This window comes from Protomyctophum parallelum (assembly GCF_964188405.1).
Source record: "Protomyctophum parallelum genome assembly, chromosome: 1".
Lineage (NCBI taxonomy): Eukaryota > Metazoa > Chordata > Actinopteri > Myctophiformes > Myctophidae > Protomyctophum > Protomyctophum parallelum.
The window spans coordinates 99,541,411-99,556,385 of record NC_139697.1 but is presented as its reverse complement, the minus strand read 5'-3'; the positions used below and the strand labels follow the sequence as shown (position 1 = coordinate 99,556,385).

Genomic DNA, 14,975 nt, shown 5'->3' with positions numbered 1-14,975 from the left:
AAACAAATTCAATATATATATATTATTTCATGGAGCCCCAGGCCCGGCCCGGCCCTACTGATTAGCATACATTTTAGGCCCGGCCCGGCCCTAAAATGTCGGGTCGGGTCGGGCCTGGTCGGGTTCGGGCAGAGTTTGAGAACTCTAATCTAAACGTATTGACAATAGAAACAGGTGAAAGTGGTACAGTCTCTGATCAGAGACAGTGCTACATACACTTTACAGGTGGTCTGTCTGGACCTCCATTCTCCCCCTCTGGGAAATGGTTCCAGTTCAGGCCAGGGCAGAGTCTCCCCTACTCTTTTCCATCCGTTCCACACAGACGCTCACGCCCTTCTCCTCTGCGGTTGCTCCAGGGTGAGAGCCACCGGGAGCGCTCACGCCCTTCTCCTCTGCGGTTGCTCCAGGGTGAGAGCCACCGGGAGCGCTGCTGATGTGGAAGACAGAGCCCACGCGCAGGAAGAAGCGCTGCAGCGCGGCCCGCAGCTCCGGGCTCAGGTCAAAGTGCATGATGCGACACAGACGGCCGTAGCAGCGGGACATGAGGGGCTTGAACTTGCCGTCGGGCAGTCGCTGTGTCCCGATGAGCAGCAGCATGAGCAGGCCGCTCCAGGCCTTCCTGTGGCTTTCCGAGGTCAGGCTCGCGAAGTGGGAGAGAGCGTCGCCGCACAGCCGCAGCAGGCGCGTCTCGGCTTCGGGCCACGAGGCCTGATGCCGGGCGTCAGAGTACACACGGAATAGTATCCTCAGACTGCAGTCCAGACTGCCGGTCTCCTGCTCCTGCAGAAGGTTGGGTTTGGACTCTCGTTCAAGTGCCGCTCTGTGCTCACTGTTGGAGCTCAAGTCTTTGGCGAAGTTGTGTGACTCCGTCAGACAGTCGAGCAGCTTGAAGAGGTGCTGGGAGGACAGGTGTCTGTACATGCCCCGGTCGGAACCTGGCTCCACCACTCCCTCGACCTCGGCCTCTTCTAGATCGTTGTCTGCACCCTCCTTCTTGCCGGTATCTAAGAATACAATGTTGTCTATGGTCTGGATCAGCTCCCGCTGTACCACAGACTTTATCAGCAGACCTGCAAACAGCTTCTGGTCTGCGATGGCCTTGCCCTTCCAGCTAGACATCACCCGAGTGTCCAGATCAACGTCTGTATGGTTTCCTTCGTCACATTCCTCTACCTGTCCGGCTGGTCTCCGCGTCGGCAGGACATGAGGGCTGGTGTACTGGACGATCTCCAGCATGCAGGAGCAGGCAACGTCCCACACCTCCGGGCTGAACTTCTTCCCATTGAGAATCACCAGCTTTCCCAGAAGGCTAGTAACTGAGTGCGCCAGCTGCTCGTTGCCTTGCCTGACACAGCGCTGTAGCTGTGTGCAGATGTCGGTTAGGAGAACCTCGCTGAGAGGCTCGTAGAACTGGGTGAACACGTCACAGATGGTGCCGTGCACCTGCTCCTCCATCGTCTTTGCCTGCTGCTCGGACAGATTCATGTTGTCGAGCATTCGGAAGACGATGCGGAAGAGGTCGCGCCACCACCGCTTCTCAAACGTGTGTCCGTCGCTCTTCATGACCTCGTGCATGACCGCCAGGCCGGTGGTACCGACATCCAGCCTGCAGCCGTTGACGATGTGGGAGAGCTCAAACAGGATGGGGAACCAGCCTCGAACCCACACCCGGTCACCGGGGGCCACGGTCATGTCGTCACTTGTGTATTCCCCCAGAGCCTGTGGTCTCTCGGAGACACATTTAGCACAGTGGCCTATGAGCTTGATAGCCTCCATGCTGGCGGAGTCGGGGAAAGCAGCGTTGCACACAAACTCCGACAGACATTTCACCGCATCCTGGAACGAGTTGGCAGCCGCCTCAAAGTGCTGCTGGAAGGCGTTGGTGACCACGAGGCCCGTGGTCTGGAAGGCCAGCTCCACTATGGCCTCGTTATGGTCAGATGCCGCCTGGTGTAACACAGAGAAGACGTTCTTCCAGCCTGATCGGATGTTGGCCGCCTGGGAATTCACGATCTGGCCGACACACCTGATCAGCATATCCCTGGTTTTGGGAGATGTGTTCTCCTTCATGATGTGTTCAAATGGCTTAAGGAAGTCCTTCTGGAAACGGAAGTTGGCCAGCTCTCCTTTCTCCAGAAACTTAATGGACAGTTGTGTAAGAGAGACCACCGCAAAGATGGCTATGTCCTCATTAGGGTTACAGCCTACCTTGCTAAAGTGGTCTCCTATGATCTGCCAGATTCTGGACCACTGCAGTCTGATGCGGTCCATGTTGTAGTAGGAAATCTCTACTATCTTTTGCATGCTGAACATCCTGGATCGGTGGGCCGATGCCAGTTCATCCATGGAGACCATGCACAGCAGCCGCACAAAGTTGACAATTGTATTTCCATCTAGCCGTGTGGAGCCAGTGAAGATCCTGTCTACTGCAACGACTATACTCTGAGAGCTAGTCTCGCCCACAGACTCCTGGATGTGAGCAATCTGTTTCCTGTCCTGGCTTCCCGCCACATGTCCCAGACCCAGGGACATGAAATCAACGCCGCCCTCCAATCCTCCCTGAGTCTTCACCCTTGTGCCAATCAACTGGGCAAGCTCCAACTGGCTGATGCACCTCAAGATCTCGTGCCAGGAGTTTCCCAGGTAGTTGCCGTCCGTGTGGGCCACGGTAAGGAGGGTCCTGATGGTGTTGATGTTCTTCTGTTTCATCTCCGTGATGCTGGAGCTGGCCGTCAGCAAGCTGAACCTGGCCAGGGCCTGAACGTATGCTTCGCGCTCCAACTGCATGCTCAAGATGCAAGCAATTCTGATGGCACAGCGGATACCTTCCAGACAAAAGGATGTCACCTCTAGGTCATCGCAGTCTTGAAGGCCCACACTGAACGCTGCCAGCAAGGGAGTCCATGCCAGCTTAAACATGTTCCGGACATGCTCCATGTACGTAGCACTGAAGGGACACTGTTCCTGGCTCACGGCCTCCATCAGAGCTTTGGCCGTCTTGGACAACTGTGTGATGGAGTACTCCTTGGTCTCCTTCACAGCGATATTCTTGCCGGCAATCTCATCGTATATAGAAGACAGGTAGTCCTCTGGCAGGTTCTTGCTGTCATCGATGCCGTGGTTCATCTTGATGTACTGCTCCTTGGTCATGTTGTTCTTCACCTGAGGACTGTGCAGGTCTGTGGTCAGCATGATAATGGAGTACGCCAGGACATAAGCGGCATCTGCGCTTGCGAACTGAGTCTGTCCCTGGTTGCACTCCAGGTATCGAGCAGCAAACCGCTCCATGAGCCTGTCCATCTTCTGGGCCTCTCCAGGCAGCCCAAATCCCTCCAAGAAGGCTCTGAGTGCAGAGACAAAGTCTTGACCACAGAAGTCCAGCTGGTTCACATAGCAGTACATGACCTCCTTGTTTATCTTGACGTTCTCCGCTCGGAACTCACCCACCTGGCTTGTATCCAGTCTCTTCTCCTTGCGGAGGAACTGTGCGATGTCCTCGGCTGTTCTTCCCAGCATGCCCTTGTCCTGCAGGTAATGGACGCCTCTCGTCGGCTTCTTGTTGAACAGTTCAATACCGTGCTCCATGATATCCTGCTCTTGTACCTCAGACTGCTCTGGGTGCTCATCCTGCGAGTCCAACATATTGGTAGACACGGTGGAGTCCAAAGTGCTGCTGGCAATGTCCCTGTGGTTCTCAAGGGGCTCTAGCACTGTATCCTCTGCATCCCCTGCATGCTCCTGGCCAAGGTTAGGCTGCAGGCTGGGTTCAACGTACATGTCCTTGCTCCACTCTACCATGCATGTGAGGATTGAGACCAGGCACTCCAGGCCCTTCTTACGCAAACTCAGATCCTGTAGAGCACTGATTCCCAGCTCCTGTCCACTCCTGCCCTGAGCGATCTTAGAGAGGTTGTTTACCAGTCGCTCAAAGATGTTCGTGGCGTTTGGGTCACAGTCGTAGTTCACGTAAATATACCCAACACATTGGACATCTGCACAGATGTGTCGGAGGGTCTGAATGACCGTCGACTTGTGCTCAAAGGTGCTGGAGGACGTCTCCAGGATGGTCAGAAAGATCTCCCTGAAAAACTCCTCGATCTGCATCTTGAGGTGAACGTTGAAGTGCGACAGCAGCGTCACAAAGATGGCGAGCGAGAGATGGAACACCTCGGGCACCGAGGAGACGCCGTTCTTGGACAGCGGAACGCACAGGTACTGCCGGACGGCACTGACGAACATCTCGTGGGTGCGGAACACCGGGCCGGCCCCCTGGAGCACGGAGAGCAGCAGCTCCATCGACACCACCTTGGAGCGCAGCTCGTGAGAATTGGGCACGTCTGACAGCGGCGTCATGGAGAGCTTGCAGAAGGTGCGCAGCACCAGGAAGGCGTCCTTCTGGAGCACGTGGGAGAAACGTGCGTCCGAGAGGCCTCCGTGCAGGGGCTCCGTGTCCGGCATGTCTGCGGAGGACACAAACGCACAGTCTTCTGTGATGCCGGCGTCGATCTGCTGGCCCTGGGAGAGAATAACCTCAGTGTGCTCGGGGAAGGGATGGGGTGCGTGGTTACCGCCTGGTCCAGTCTGTATCTGTGATGATAGTGACGTCTCTGCTGCCTGCTCTGCCTCGGTATCTGTCGGATCCGTTGCGTCGCTCTCCGAACTCTGCGATCCTTCTTCTGCCGTCGTCCACGTCGCAGTGGTGGCTATCTCTACCACGCCTTCGATTTCAAATGCTGTGTCTGAAGTCGGCGCGGCCTGATCTTCCCCATCCGCTCCGTCAACCCGTGCCATATCGCTCGCGATTTCCACATTGATGCAAGGTGCGTCTGGCAAGGCCTCGTCCTGCAGGGTCGATGCTGGAGGTGTCGGCGAGTGGTCAGCTGTGGTAGTCGTGGTGGAGTCGGTGAGGTCTGGAGTGGCGGCGGCTGCAGGAGAAGGCGCGCTGTTGATCTCCTCGTCTGGGGTCTGGTAAGAACGGGGCGAGGTAGACGACCTCTGGCCTCCTGGGACCGGGGATGGGTTCTTCTTCTGCTGCTGGTCCTGGGCCTCCAGGGCCTCCGCAGCCTGGCTCTCCATGCGCGCGAAGACGACGCTGACCATCTGCGCGAGCGCGCCCCTGGCCGTGGTCTGGTTGATGAGGTTGCGGCTCGCCACGTAGACGGTGTAGCACGTCCGGACCGCCAGCACCATGGTGCCCTCGTGGACCTGCGTGTGGGGGGAGGTGACCACCGTCAGCAGGGCTTTGATGACCTGCAGCTGGACGCCCTCGTCCGTCTCGGGACCCCGGAAGCAGTCGCAGATGGTCTCCACCAGGCGGTCGATCAGCCGCCGCCTCTTGCCTCCCGGGGGCGTCGTCGTCCCGCCGCCGCCATCCGGGGAGTTCCCCGTGAGGTGGCCGTACGCGATCTGCTTCTGCAGGCAGTCCAGAGCCGTGCTGACGATCCGCGGGCACTCGGACCGGCAGGCCAGCATGAAGGCCAGCACGTATTTGTCGCCGGCCGCCACGGCGGCGGTGGCGTCTTTTCTCTTCTCGAGCTCCGCCTTCATCTCGTCCCGCGCCTCCTGGCAGGCCTTGTGCAGCTGGCTGTGCTGGCTCTTTGCCAGCTCCTTCTTGTCCGACAGGATCTCGTCCAGCGCCCGGGACGGAAACATGCTCGTTTTGTCCGTCGCGTTACTGCCCGCGATGTCCGGGTCGACGAGTCAGAAAAGGGTCGACATCGCACAGGTTTTGCAAAATGCGGGGAAATAAAGTTTCCTTGGTTGTTAAGCGCGGGGACTGGCACAGAGTGTCCTCACGTAGACCAAAGTACTGTATAATAGAGGCATAGACATCAGAGTAACATATCCTTCACACTTTATATAGGCTGGCCACAGCTATGGTCTGATGATCACATACTTTGCCTGCCCAGTGTCCAGTATAGAGCTGGCCTGTTCTGACTTCATTATGACTTCATTATGACTCCATATTTTGTTTTCTTCATATTTTTTATATATTAGCGCCCCTCACTTCACACGGGATTGATTTTTCTACCTATATTTAGATCATTTGGACCGCAAATAAGAATATAAGCCTGTATTTGGAGAGGGGAAGAAAAGTTAAGAAGAACTATATAGGTCTATAATTTGTCCATGGAACCTATTCAGTAAGCAGCTACTACTAATGGTGTTTTAGGCCTATGCAATCTTTGTGCTTTGGAGAACGGTGGGGTGCAGTTTCTTGGCCTCCCCACACAGGAGCGATGTTTCACACACTTTCACAGTCTAAGAAGGGAGGCATACCATGGTCCAACGGAGCATTGGTTCGAAGGAGCATTGGTCCGAGGTGCGCTAGGGGTCGGGAGAGGGTTGGGGTTGGGGTTAGGTTTAGGTGTGCTGCCCCGGGGGAGGTTAGGGATGGGGTGAGGGTTTGAGGTAGGTTGTCGTTCGGACCAATGCTCCGTCGGACCAATGCTCCGTTTGGGCCAAACACATGAACCCGTCTCGCAAGATGACCTTGATTGTTTATAGATTTTTAAATCTATAATTGCGGCTAGCTGTTAGCATAAACCCCCAGTTTGAAAATCCTCCTTTCAACTGATTTGCACTGTGATTATATTTGCAATCCCATAGTTGGAATGGTGGGGCGTTGCTATAGGAACCGGGTCAATGTTAAAAGCTTCCGTAGGCCTCAACCAGGTCCATTATATAGACGGAGTATATAATACATCGGGGTACGTACATATATGGACCTGGGATATGACGCTACCTAGCGTCGACGTCTGACTCTCAGGTCAAAATGGGTTAAATGTATGAAAAACAACAAAACAAACAAACAAAAACACCAAGAGTTGAAATGTGGAGATACAGTAGGTCTCTGCGCGACAGCAACACTAATGCTTTCTCAACAGGAAGCTCTTGGAACATCGTGGCCTGTTGTTGCCTTACTGTATGTTCCTTCTTACTGTATGTTCCGTCTCAGGGAAGGAACTTGTTTGTGCTTTAGGTCAGAACTATTGTGACTATTCTAGTGACATACCCTGCAGTTGTTGTTTGATTGATTGATTGATTTGATAAGTATTTATTAACAGTTTGCAGAATTACAGTACATTTCAAGCACAACTCAATACAAAAACTGTGAGTGGACGACCCAATAAAGAAAGCACTACACTTGTTTACAAGAGGGTCCACCTTATTGTTCAATTCATCATAACATTTAGAGACGTACAAATATACACTGATGGAAATCATCATAAAGGAGGTAAAAGGAAAACGTTTGAACGGTTGAAAAGGGGTGTGTGGGGGGATTCAGATTTTACGGGGGCCAGTTTCGAATTGCAGCCGTCCGTATAGGTGCCCTTTGAGAGCAGTTTTGAAGGAGTCAAGGGATTCGGTGTCAACGTTTGCTGCTCAGTCACTGCACTAGGACATTGTTCAATGTCATAGAGTATAATGATGACACAGTAGAATCTGTGTTTCTTTAACTGGGAGAGTACGGTACAAATGGTAAATGGTGCATTTATTTAGCGCCTTTATCCAAGGCACTTTACATAGATTCACCACCCATTCATACAAAGATGACAGAGGAAACCTGCACATCGGGAGCAATTAGGGGTCCAGAGTCTTGCTCAAGGAGGACACTTCGACACTGGCCCGGGTTCGAACTGGAAACCTTGTGTATCCGGTCAGTCTATACCGACCTCTCTACCCCCGAGCCACTGCCACACAAATGGAACCCATTTGCACACCCTCTGATTTAAACTGACCTCAAATTCACTAGTTAAAGGGAAAAAAAACAGGTTTCATGATTTATTGACAGTAAAGAAATGGAGGGATGAATGAAGGAGTTCGGGGGTCGCCGACCCTGGGGTCTTTGGGGAGGAGGTCGTATGGCGTTCGTCGTATGGCGTTCGACTTACGGTGCGCATGGACAATCACCCCCCAGCAGGAACCTGAGGAGGAGAGAGAGTTTTGTTTTAATCGTTTGTTCCACTGTCTCTGTCCTGTGTCCTAGTGACATGCTACACTACAGCCCCCCCACTCTCTGTCCTGTGTCCTAGTGACATGCTACACTACAGCCCCCCCTCTCTCTGTCCTGTGTCCTAGTGACATGCTACACTACAGCCCCCACTGTCTGTCCTGTGTCCTAGTGACACCATGCTACACTACAGCCCCCACTGTCTGTCCTGTGTCCTAGTGACATGCTACACTACAGCCCCCACTGTCTGTCCTGTGTCCTAGTGGCATGCTACACTACAGCCCCCACTGTCTGTCCTGTGTCCTAGTGGCATGCTACACTACAGCCCCCACTGTCTCTGTCCTGTGTCCTAGTGACATGCTACACTACAGCCCCCACTGTCTGTCCTGTGTCCTAGTGGCATGCTACACTACAGCCCCCACTGTCTCTGTCCTGTGTCCTAGTGACATGCTACACTACAGCCCCCCCACTGTCTCTGTCCTGTGTCCTAGTGACATGCTACACTACAGCCCCCCCACTCTCTGTCCTGTGTCCTAGTAGCATGCTACACTACAGCCCCCCCCCCCCCCCCCCCCCACTGTCTCTGTCCTGTGTCCTAGTAGCATGCTACACTACAGCCCCCCCCCCCCACTGTCTCTGTCCTGTGTCCTAGTAGCATGCTACACTACAGCCCCCCCCCCCCCCCCCACTGTCTCTGTCCTGTGTCCTAGTGGCACTGTCTCTGTCCTGTGTCCTAGTGACATGCTACACTACAGTCCCCACTGTCTGTCCTGTGTCCTAGTGACATGCTACACTACAGCCCCCACTGTCTCTGTCCTGTGTCCTAGTGACATGCTACACTACAGTCCCCCCACTGTCTCTGTCCTGTGTCCTAGTGGCATGCTACACTACAGCCCCCCCACTGTCTCTGTCCTGTGTCCTAGTGACATGCTACACTACAGCCCCCACTGTCTCTGTCCTGTGTCCTAGTGACATGCTACACTACAGCCCCCCCACTGTCTCTGTCCTGTGTCCTAGTGGCACTGTCTCTGTCCTGTGTCCTAGTGGCATGCTACACTACAGTCCCCACTGTCTGTCCTGTGTCCTAGTAGCATGCTACACTACAGTCCCCACTGTCTGTCCTGTGTCCTAGTAGCATGCTACACTACAGTCCCCACTGTCTGTCCTGTGTCCTAGTGGCATGCTACACTACAGCCCCCACTGTCTGTCCTGTGTCCTAGTGACATGCTACACTACAGCCCCCACTGTCTCTGTCCTGTGTCCTAGTGGCATGCTACACTACAGCCCCCACTGTCTCTGTCCTGTGTCCTAGTGACATGCTACACTACAGCCCCCACTGTCTCTGTCCTGTGTCCTAGTAGCATGCTACACTACAGCCCCCACTGTCTGTCCTGTGTCCTAGTAGCATGCTACACTACAGCCCCCCCACTGTCTCTGTCCTGTGTCCTAGTAGCATGCTACACTACAGCCCCCACTGTCTGTCCTGTGTCCTAGTAGCATGCTACACTACAGCCCCCACTGTCTCTGTCCTGTGTCCTAGTAGCATGCTACACTACAGCCCCCACTGTCTGTCCTGTGTCCTAGTGACATGCTACACTACAGCCCCCCCACTGTCTCTGTCCTGTGTCCTAGTAGCATGCTACACTACAGCCCCCACTGTCTCTGTCCTGTGTCCTAGTAGCATGCTACACTACAGCCCCCACTGTCTCTGTCCTGTGTCCTAGTAGCATGCTACACTACAGCCCCCACTGTCTCTGTCCTGTGTCCTAGTAGCATGCTACACTACAGCCCCCACTGTCTCTGTCCTGTGTCCTAGTAGCATGCTACACTACAGCCCCCACTGTCTGTCCTGTGTCCTAGTGGCATGCTACACTACAGCCCCCACTGTCTGTCCTGTGTCCTAGTAGCATGCTACACTACAGCCCCCACTGTCTCTGTCCTGTGTCCTAGTGGCATGCTACACTACAGCCCCCACTGTCTCTGTCCTGTGTCCTAGTGGCATGCTACACTACAGCCCCCACTGTCTCTGTCCTGTGTCCTAGTGGCATTCTACACTACAGCCCCCCCACTGTCTCTGTCCTGTGTACTAGTGACATGCTACACTACAGTCCCCACTGTCTGTCCTGTGTCCTAGTGGCATGCTACACTACAGTCCCCACTGTCTGTCCTGTGTCCTAGTGGCACTGTCTCTGTCCTGTGTCCTAGTAGCATGCTACACTACAGCCCCCCCACTGTCTGTCCTGTGTCCTAGTGACACTGTCTCTGTCCTGTGTCCTAGTGACATGCTACACTACAGCCCCCCCACTGTCTCTGTCCTGTGTCCTAGTGACATGCTACACTACAGCCCCCCCACTGTCTCTGTCCTGTGTCCTAGTGGCATGCTACACTACAGCCCCCACTGTCTCTGTCCTGTGTCCTAGTAGCATGCTACACTACAGCCCCCCCCCACTGTCTCTGTCCTGTGTCCTAGTGGCATGCTACACTACAGCCCCCCCACTGTCTCTGTCCTGTGTCCTAGTAGCATGCTACACTACAGCCCCCCCACTGTCTCTGTCCTGTGTCCTAGTAGCATGCTACACTACAGCCCCCCCACTGTCTCTGTCCTGTGTCCTAGTAGCATGCTACACTACAGCCCCCACTGTCTCTGTCCTGTGTCCTAGTGACATGCTACACTACAGCCCCCACTGTCTCTGTCCTGTGTCCTAGTGGCATTCTACAACCCGCATTTAAATTAGCAATGCATTAATGTATTGGCAGCTTAGCCTATAATAATACATCATAATAATATTTAATGATTTGTTTTTATAAAAACCTAAATCTGCATAATAACTACCGGTATAGTAACTACTATACAGCTGTCAAATTATTGTAGTGGATTTAATAAGTGCAATATTTTTTTGTCTCCAAACTGCACTTAGGTACAGTGCTTGAGAAGGTATACTTAGGTATACCAACGTGTGTGTGTGTGTGGGTGTGTGTGTGTGTGTGTGTGTGTGTGTGTGTGTGTGTGTGTGTGTGTGTGTGTGTGTGTGTGTGTGTGTGTGTGTGTGTGTGTGTGTGTGTGTGTGTGTGTGTGTGTGTGTGTGTGTGTGTGTGTGTGTGTGCGTGCGTGCGTGCGTGCGTGCGTGCGCATGCGTGCGTGCGTGCGTGCGTGCGTGCGCATGCGTGCTCTCATGTGGCCCATAGCCACTTCTTTTGGGCTTGTTTTCATAATAGACCTGGGTTGCTTGTGAATGTACTATTACTCAAGTACATTTAGAATTCCAGGCTTTTACTTTTGTAACGGGTGTATTTCTACAATGCAGTATTCATGTGCGTGTACTTTTCCCACCATGCTGCTGCGAGCGAGGGTCTTCTTCCTGTGAGCGAGGCGAGGAAGAGGAGGGGAGGAGGAGGAGGAGGGAGGATGTGGTGAGGGCTTCAGTTTGAAAGAGGAAGCGTGTTAACCTCTTCCGTCTGCAGCACAATGCTCTGTGTGTCGACAATGCTATTGTCTCACTGGTCACACTGTGAGACTGAGCTGAGAGGAGAGGAGGAGAGGGGCCTTCACTGGTCACACTGTGAGACTGAGCTGAGAGGAGAGGGGCCTTCACTGGTCACACTGTGAGACTGAGCTGAGAGGAGAGGGGCCTTCACTGGAGGTAAAAACAAAAACCAAACACACACATGTCAAAACGTCATTCTCCTTGTGTGCTTTTTGGTGGAGAGTTGAAAATGATGTAATAATTGCTTTAATTCTGGGGTGTCTATTGTGGTGTCGAAAGCAATGTTTGTGTTTTTTATTTTATTTCATTTTATTTCTTATGATGTTGCTGAACCGTATGTTCCGGCTATGAGGAATGGAACACGAGGCTTAATTGGGTTTGAGTTGGGTGAGGCCGCAGGCATTGAAGAACACTGAACGAATCCATACTATGTAGTTCTATAACTGACATGTCATGCCGTTGCAATTAAGGCCTTCATCAGAGACAGTGGATTGACCAGTGGTGGAAAAACTACTCGATTGCTTTACTTTAAGTAAAAGTACCAATACCGTATTTTAGAAGTACTTCGTTAGAAGTGAAATTAAGGTATTGAAAATGAGTGAAAGTACAAAAGTATCGGCATCAAAATGTACTAAAAGCTGAGCTTATACGTTTAGGGATAAGGGTTAAGGGGTGGCGGAAGATATAGCCCATTATGCCAAGAATATATACAGTAGCCTACGCTGCCATATTCAGGTTCATATTCAGGGGGGATAAAAAAAGTGAGATTGGAAGTAAGTGATGAAACCAAAACAAACAAACAAAGTACCACTAATAAAAGTCTGGGGTTCTCCCTTCTGTTTGTGTACAATAAATGGTAAATGGTGCATTTATATAGCGCCTTTATCCAAGGCGCTTTACATTCACCCATTCACACACCGATGGCAGCGGAAACCATGCAAGGCACCAACTAGCACATCGGGAGCAATTAGGGGTTCAGTGTCTTGCTCAAGGACACTTCGACAACTCTGGGGGAGCCCGGGTTCGAACTGGCAACCTTACGGTTACCATCCAGGCACTCTATACCCCTGAGCCACCGCCGCCCCGCCTGTCTCACAGCCATTCCCCGCCTCCTTTCCCCTACCCTTTCCAGACCTATAGTGGTGTTGACGTGAAGTCACTCCATAGACATTACATGTTAAAAGAGCTACATTCAGAAGCCATAAACAACGCTTTTTCTGAAGGTAAACTTTATTCTATTTTGTTTTAGCGGTCTTAACTCTTAACATCTTGTTTTCTTCATAATAATCTTGGTCTTTTACATTTTAACATTTGGAAACGGCCCTTAAATGGTGCAGAGAAAGCAGGTAGGGATGATGTAGCTCTGGTTCCATAGCCTTACTCATGGACCAGAGCTATACATCTTTCTCTGCGAGACAGGCCTATTGTTCTCCTGGCCTGAAAACGTTGTTTTCTGTCTATTAAAGAGCTGGAGAGACCCGCATGTTACCGAACAAACACTCTACAGAAGTGGTTTTCAACCATTTTCATATATTATAAGGCCCATTATTTATTCAGGAATTTGAGCCACGGACCACATTTTGATGAGCCTCTCTCAGAGCAGAAACTAAAGACTGTTTTGTTGTCGTTGAATAACATTTTGTCCACTTTCCATGCAGTATTGATGTTGGTACTGTATATATACCATTAGCAGGTCTATACCAATTAGGCAAGCGTTGGATCAAAATAACAATTCTCAATTTCTACGTGATGTAATTGTGTAGACATCTTGTAAGTTCAGTAATGCAGATGTTTAACAATAATGTACTGTAACTCTTGAGAGTGTAAAATGAAACCGAATACCCTTAGAGTTCAAGATCTATATTATAAGGGTCTATTTGGTTAGCAATTTGCTCATTTAGCTTTACCACCTGGAACTCCTCTCCTCCTCAAGGCCCGCTGGTTGAAAACCACTACTCTCTCTCTCTCTCTGTCTCTGTCTCTCTCTCTGTCTCTGTCTCTCTCTCTCTCTCTCTCTCTCTCTCTCTCTCTCTCTCTCTCTCTCTCTCCTCTCCTCTCCTCTCCTCTCCTCTCCTCTGCTCTCTCTCTCTCTCTCTCTCCTCTCCTCTCCTCTCCTCTCCTCCTCTCCTCTCCTCTCCTCTCCTCTCTCCTCTCCTCTCCTCTCCTCTGCTCTGCTCTGCTCTGCTCTGCTCTCTCTCTCTCCTCTCCTCTCCTCTCCTCTCCTCTCCTCTCCTCTCCTCTCCTCTGCGCTCTCTCTCTCTCTCTCTCTCTCTAGCAGGCAACAGTCTGTCAGCACTGTCTCTCTCTCTCTGTTTCTGCATGGCACAACAGCGCCCCTACTGGTACTCATACTGGTGCTCATTAACACATACATACATTGATTGATTGATTGAAATATGTATTAACAGTTTGCAGAATTTACAGTACATTTCAAGCACAAACTCAATACAAAGACTGTTAACTGTGAGTGGACGACCAATTAAGCATTACACTTGTTTACAACAGGGTCCACATTGTTCAATTCATCAAAACATTTAGAGACATACAAATAGACATTTCTATGTAGCTAAAGAACAGAACAGGAATTCATCATATAGGAAGCAAAAAGGGAAAAGATACATATACAGTGAGGGGAAAGGGGGGGGGGGGGGTGGGGGGGATTCAGATCTTACAGAGGCCAGTTTCGAATTGCAGCCATCCGTAGGTGCCCTTTGAGAGCGGTTTTGAAGGAGTCAAGGATTCACATGTCTTAATGACTGTTGGTAGGGCGTTCCACATTTTGGTGGCATAGGAGCGAAAAGTACATACAGTACGTACATACATACATACATACATACATACATAGGTGAACACATAGGTGTACACGGACATTGCTGTTTGTAGGAGTGGTTGCACCACTCAAAAAACACAATGCTCTGTCTCTTCCTCCTGCTTTTGTAATGTATACTTACTGTAACCTTTGTAAATAATGACTCAACTTCCTCTTGTGTCGTTGTAGGCATGACAGTATGACGGGCAGCGCCGTCGCCGTGAACGCCGTCCTGACGGTAGTGTCTGTGCTCTCGCTCAGCGCGCTCACCTTTCTGTGTCTGCGATGCAGGAAGAAAAGCCGTAAGTTTGAAGCAAGAAACATGCATGCATGCACGCACGCACGCGCATGCATGCGCGTGTGCGCACACACACACACACGCATAATGGGCGTTCCACTTCATGTGTATAAGCATTTTTTTATCGCATTTTGGGCGGCAACCCTTTTTGGTGTTTTAAGCATTATGTTATAATTGAGCTATTTAAAAATAGCAGATCTACAAGCTCATAGCTGCTATTTTTGAAAAGTCGTGAAAATGTGGCGCAAATCCTGACAGAAAACTATCAGGATTTTGTCGGGCCTAAATGGGTTATTTTAAAGACCCTTTTAAATGTATAGAATTATAGGCATTTATAAGAATCATTTATAGAATCGGCGTACTTCTTATTGTCTCAATTGATAGATGGTGTAGTAGAAGTAGTGCCTTTATCCAAGATGCTTTCATGCT

At 51.3% G+C, this 14,975-nt stretch overlaps 1 protein-coding gene across 1 annotated transcript; it reads right to left on the bottom strand.

Annotated features, from left to right (window-relative positions):
- Positions 1–273: 273 nt before the first annotated feature.
- Positions 274–5,652, bottom strand: LOC310856007 (brefeldin A-inhibited guanine nucleotide-exchange protein 2-like; the record flags this gene model as incomplete). The annotated part of the gene is made up of 1 exon (XM_083761222.1): positions 274–5,652. The coding sequence occupies one exon, from the start codon at positions 5,650–5,652 to the stop codon at positions 274–276; it is 5,379 nt and encodes a 1,792-aa protein (XP_083617348.1).
- Positions 5,653–14,975: the final 9,323 nt, after the last annotated feature.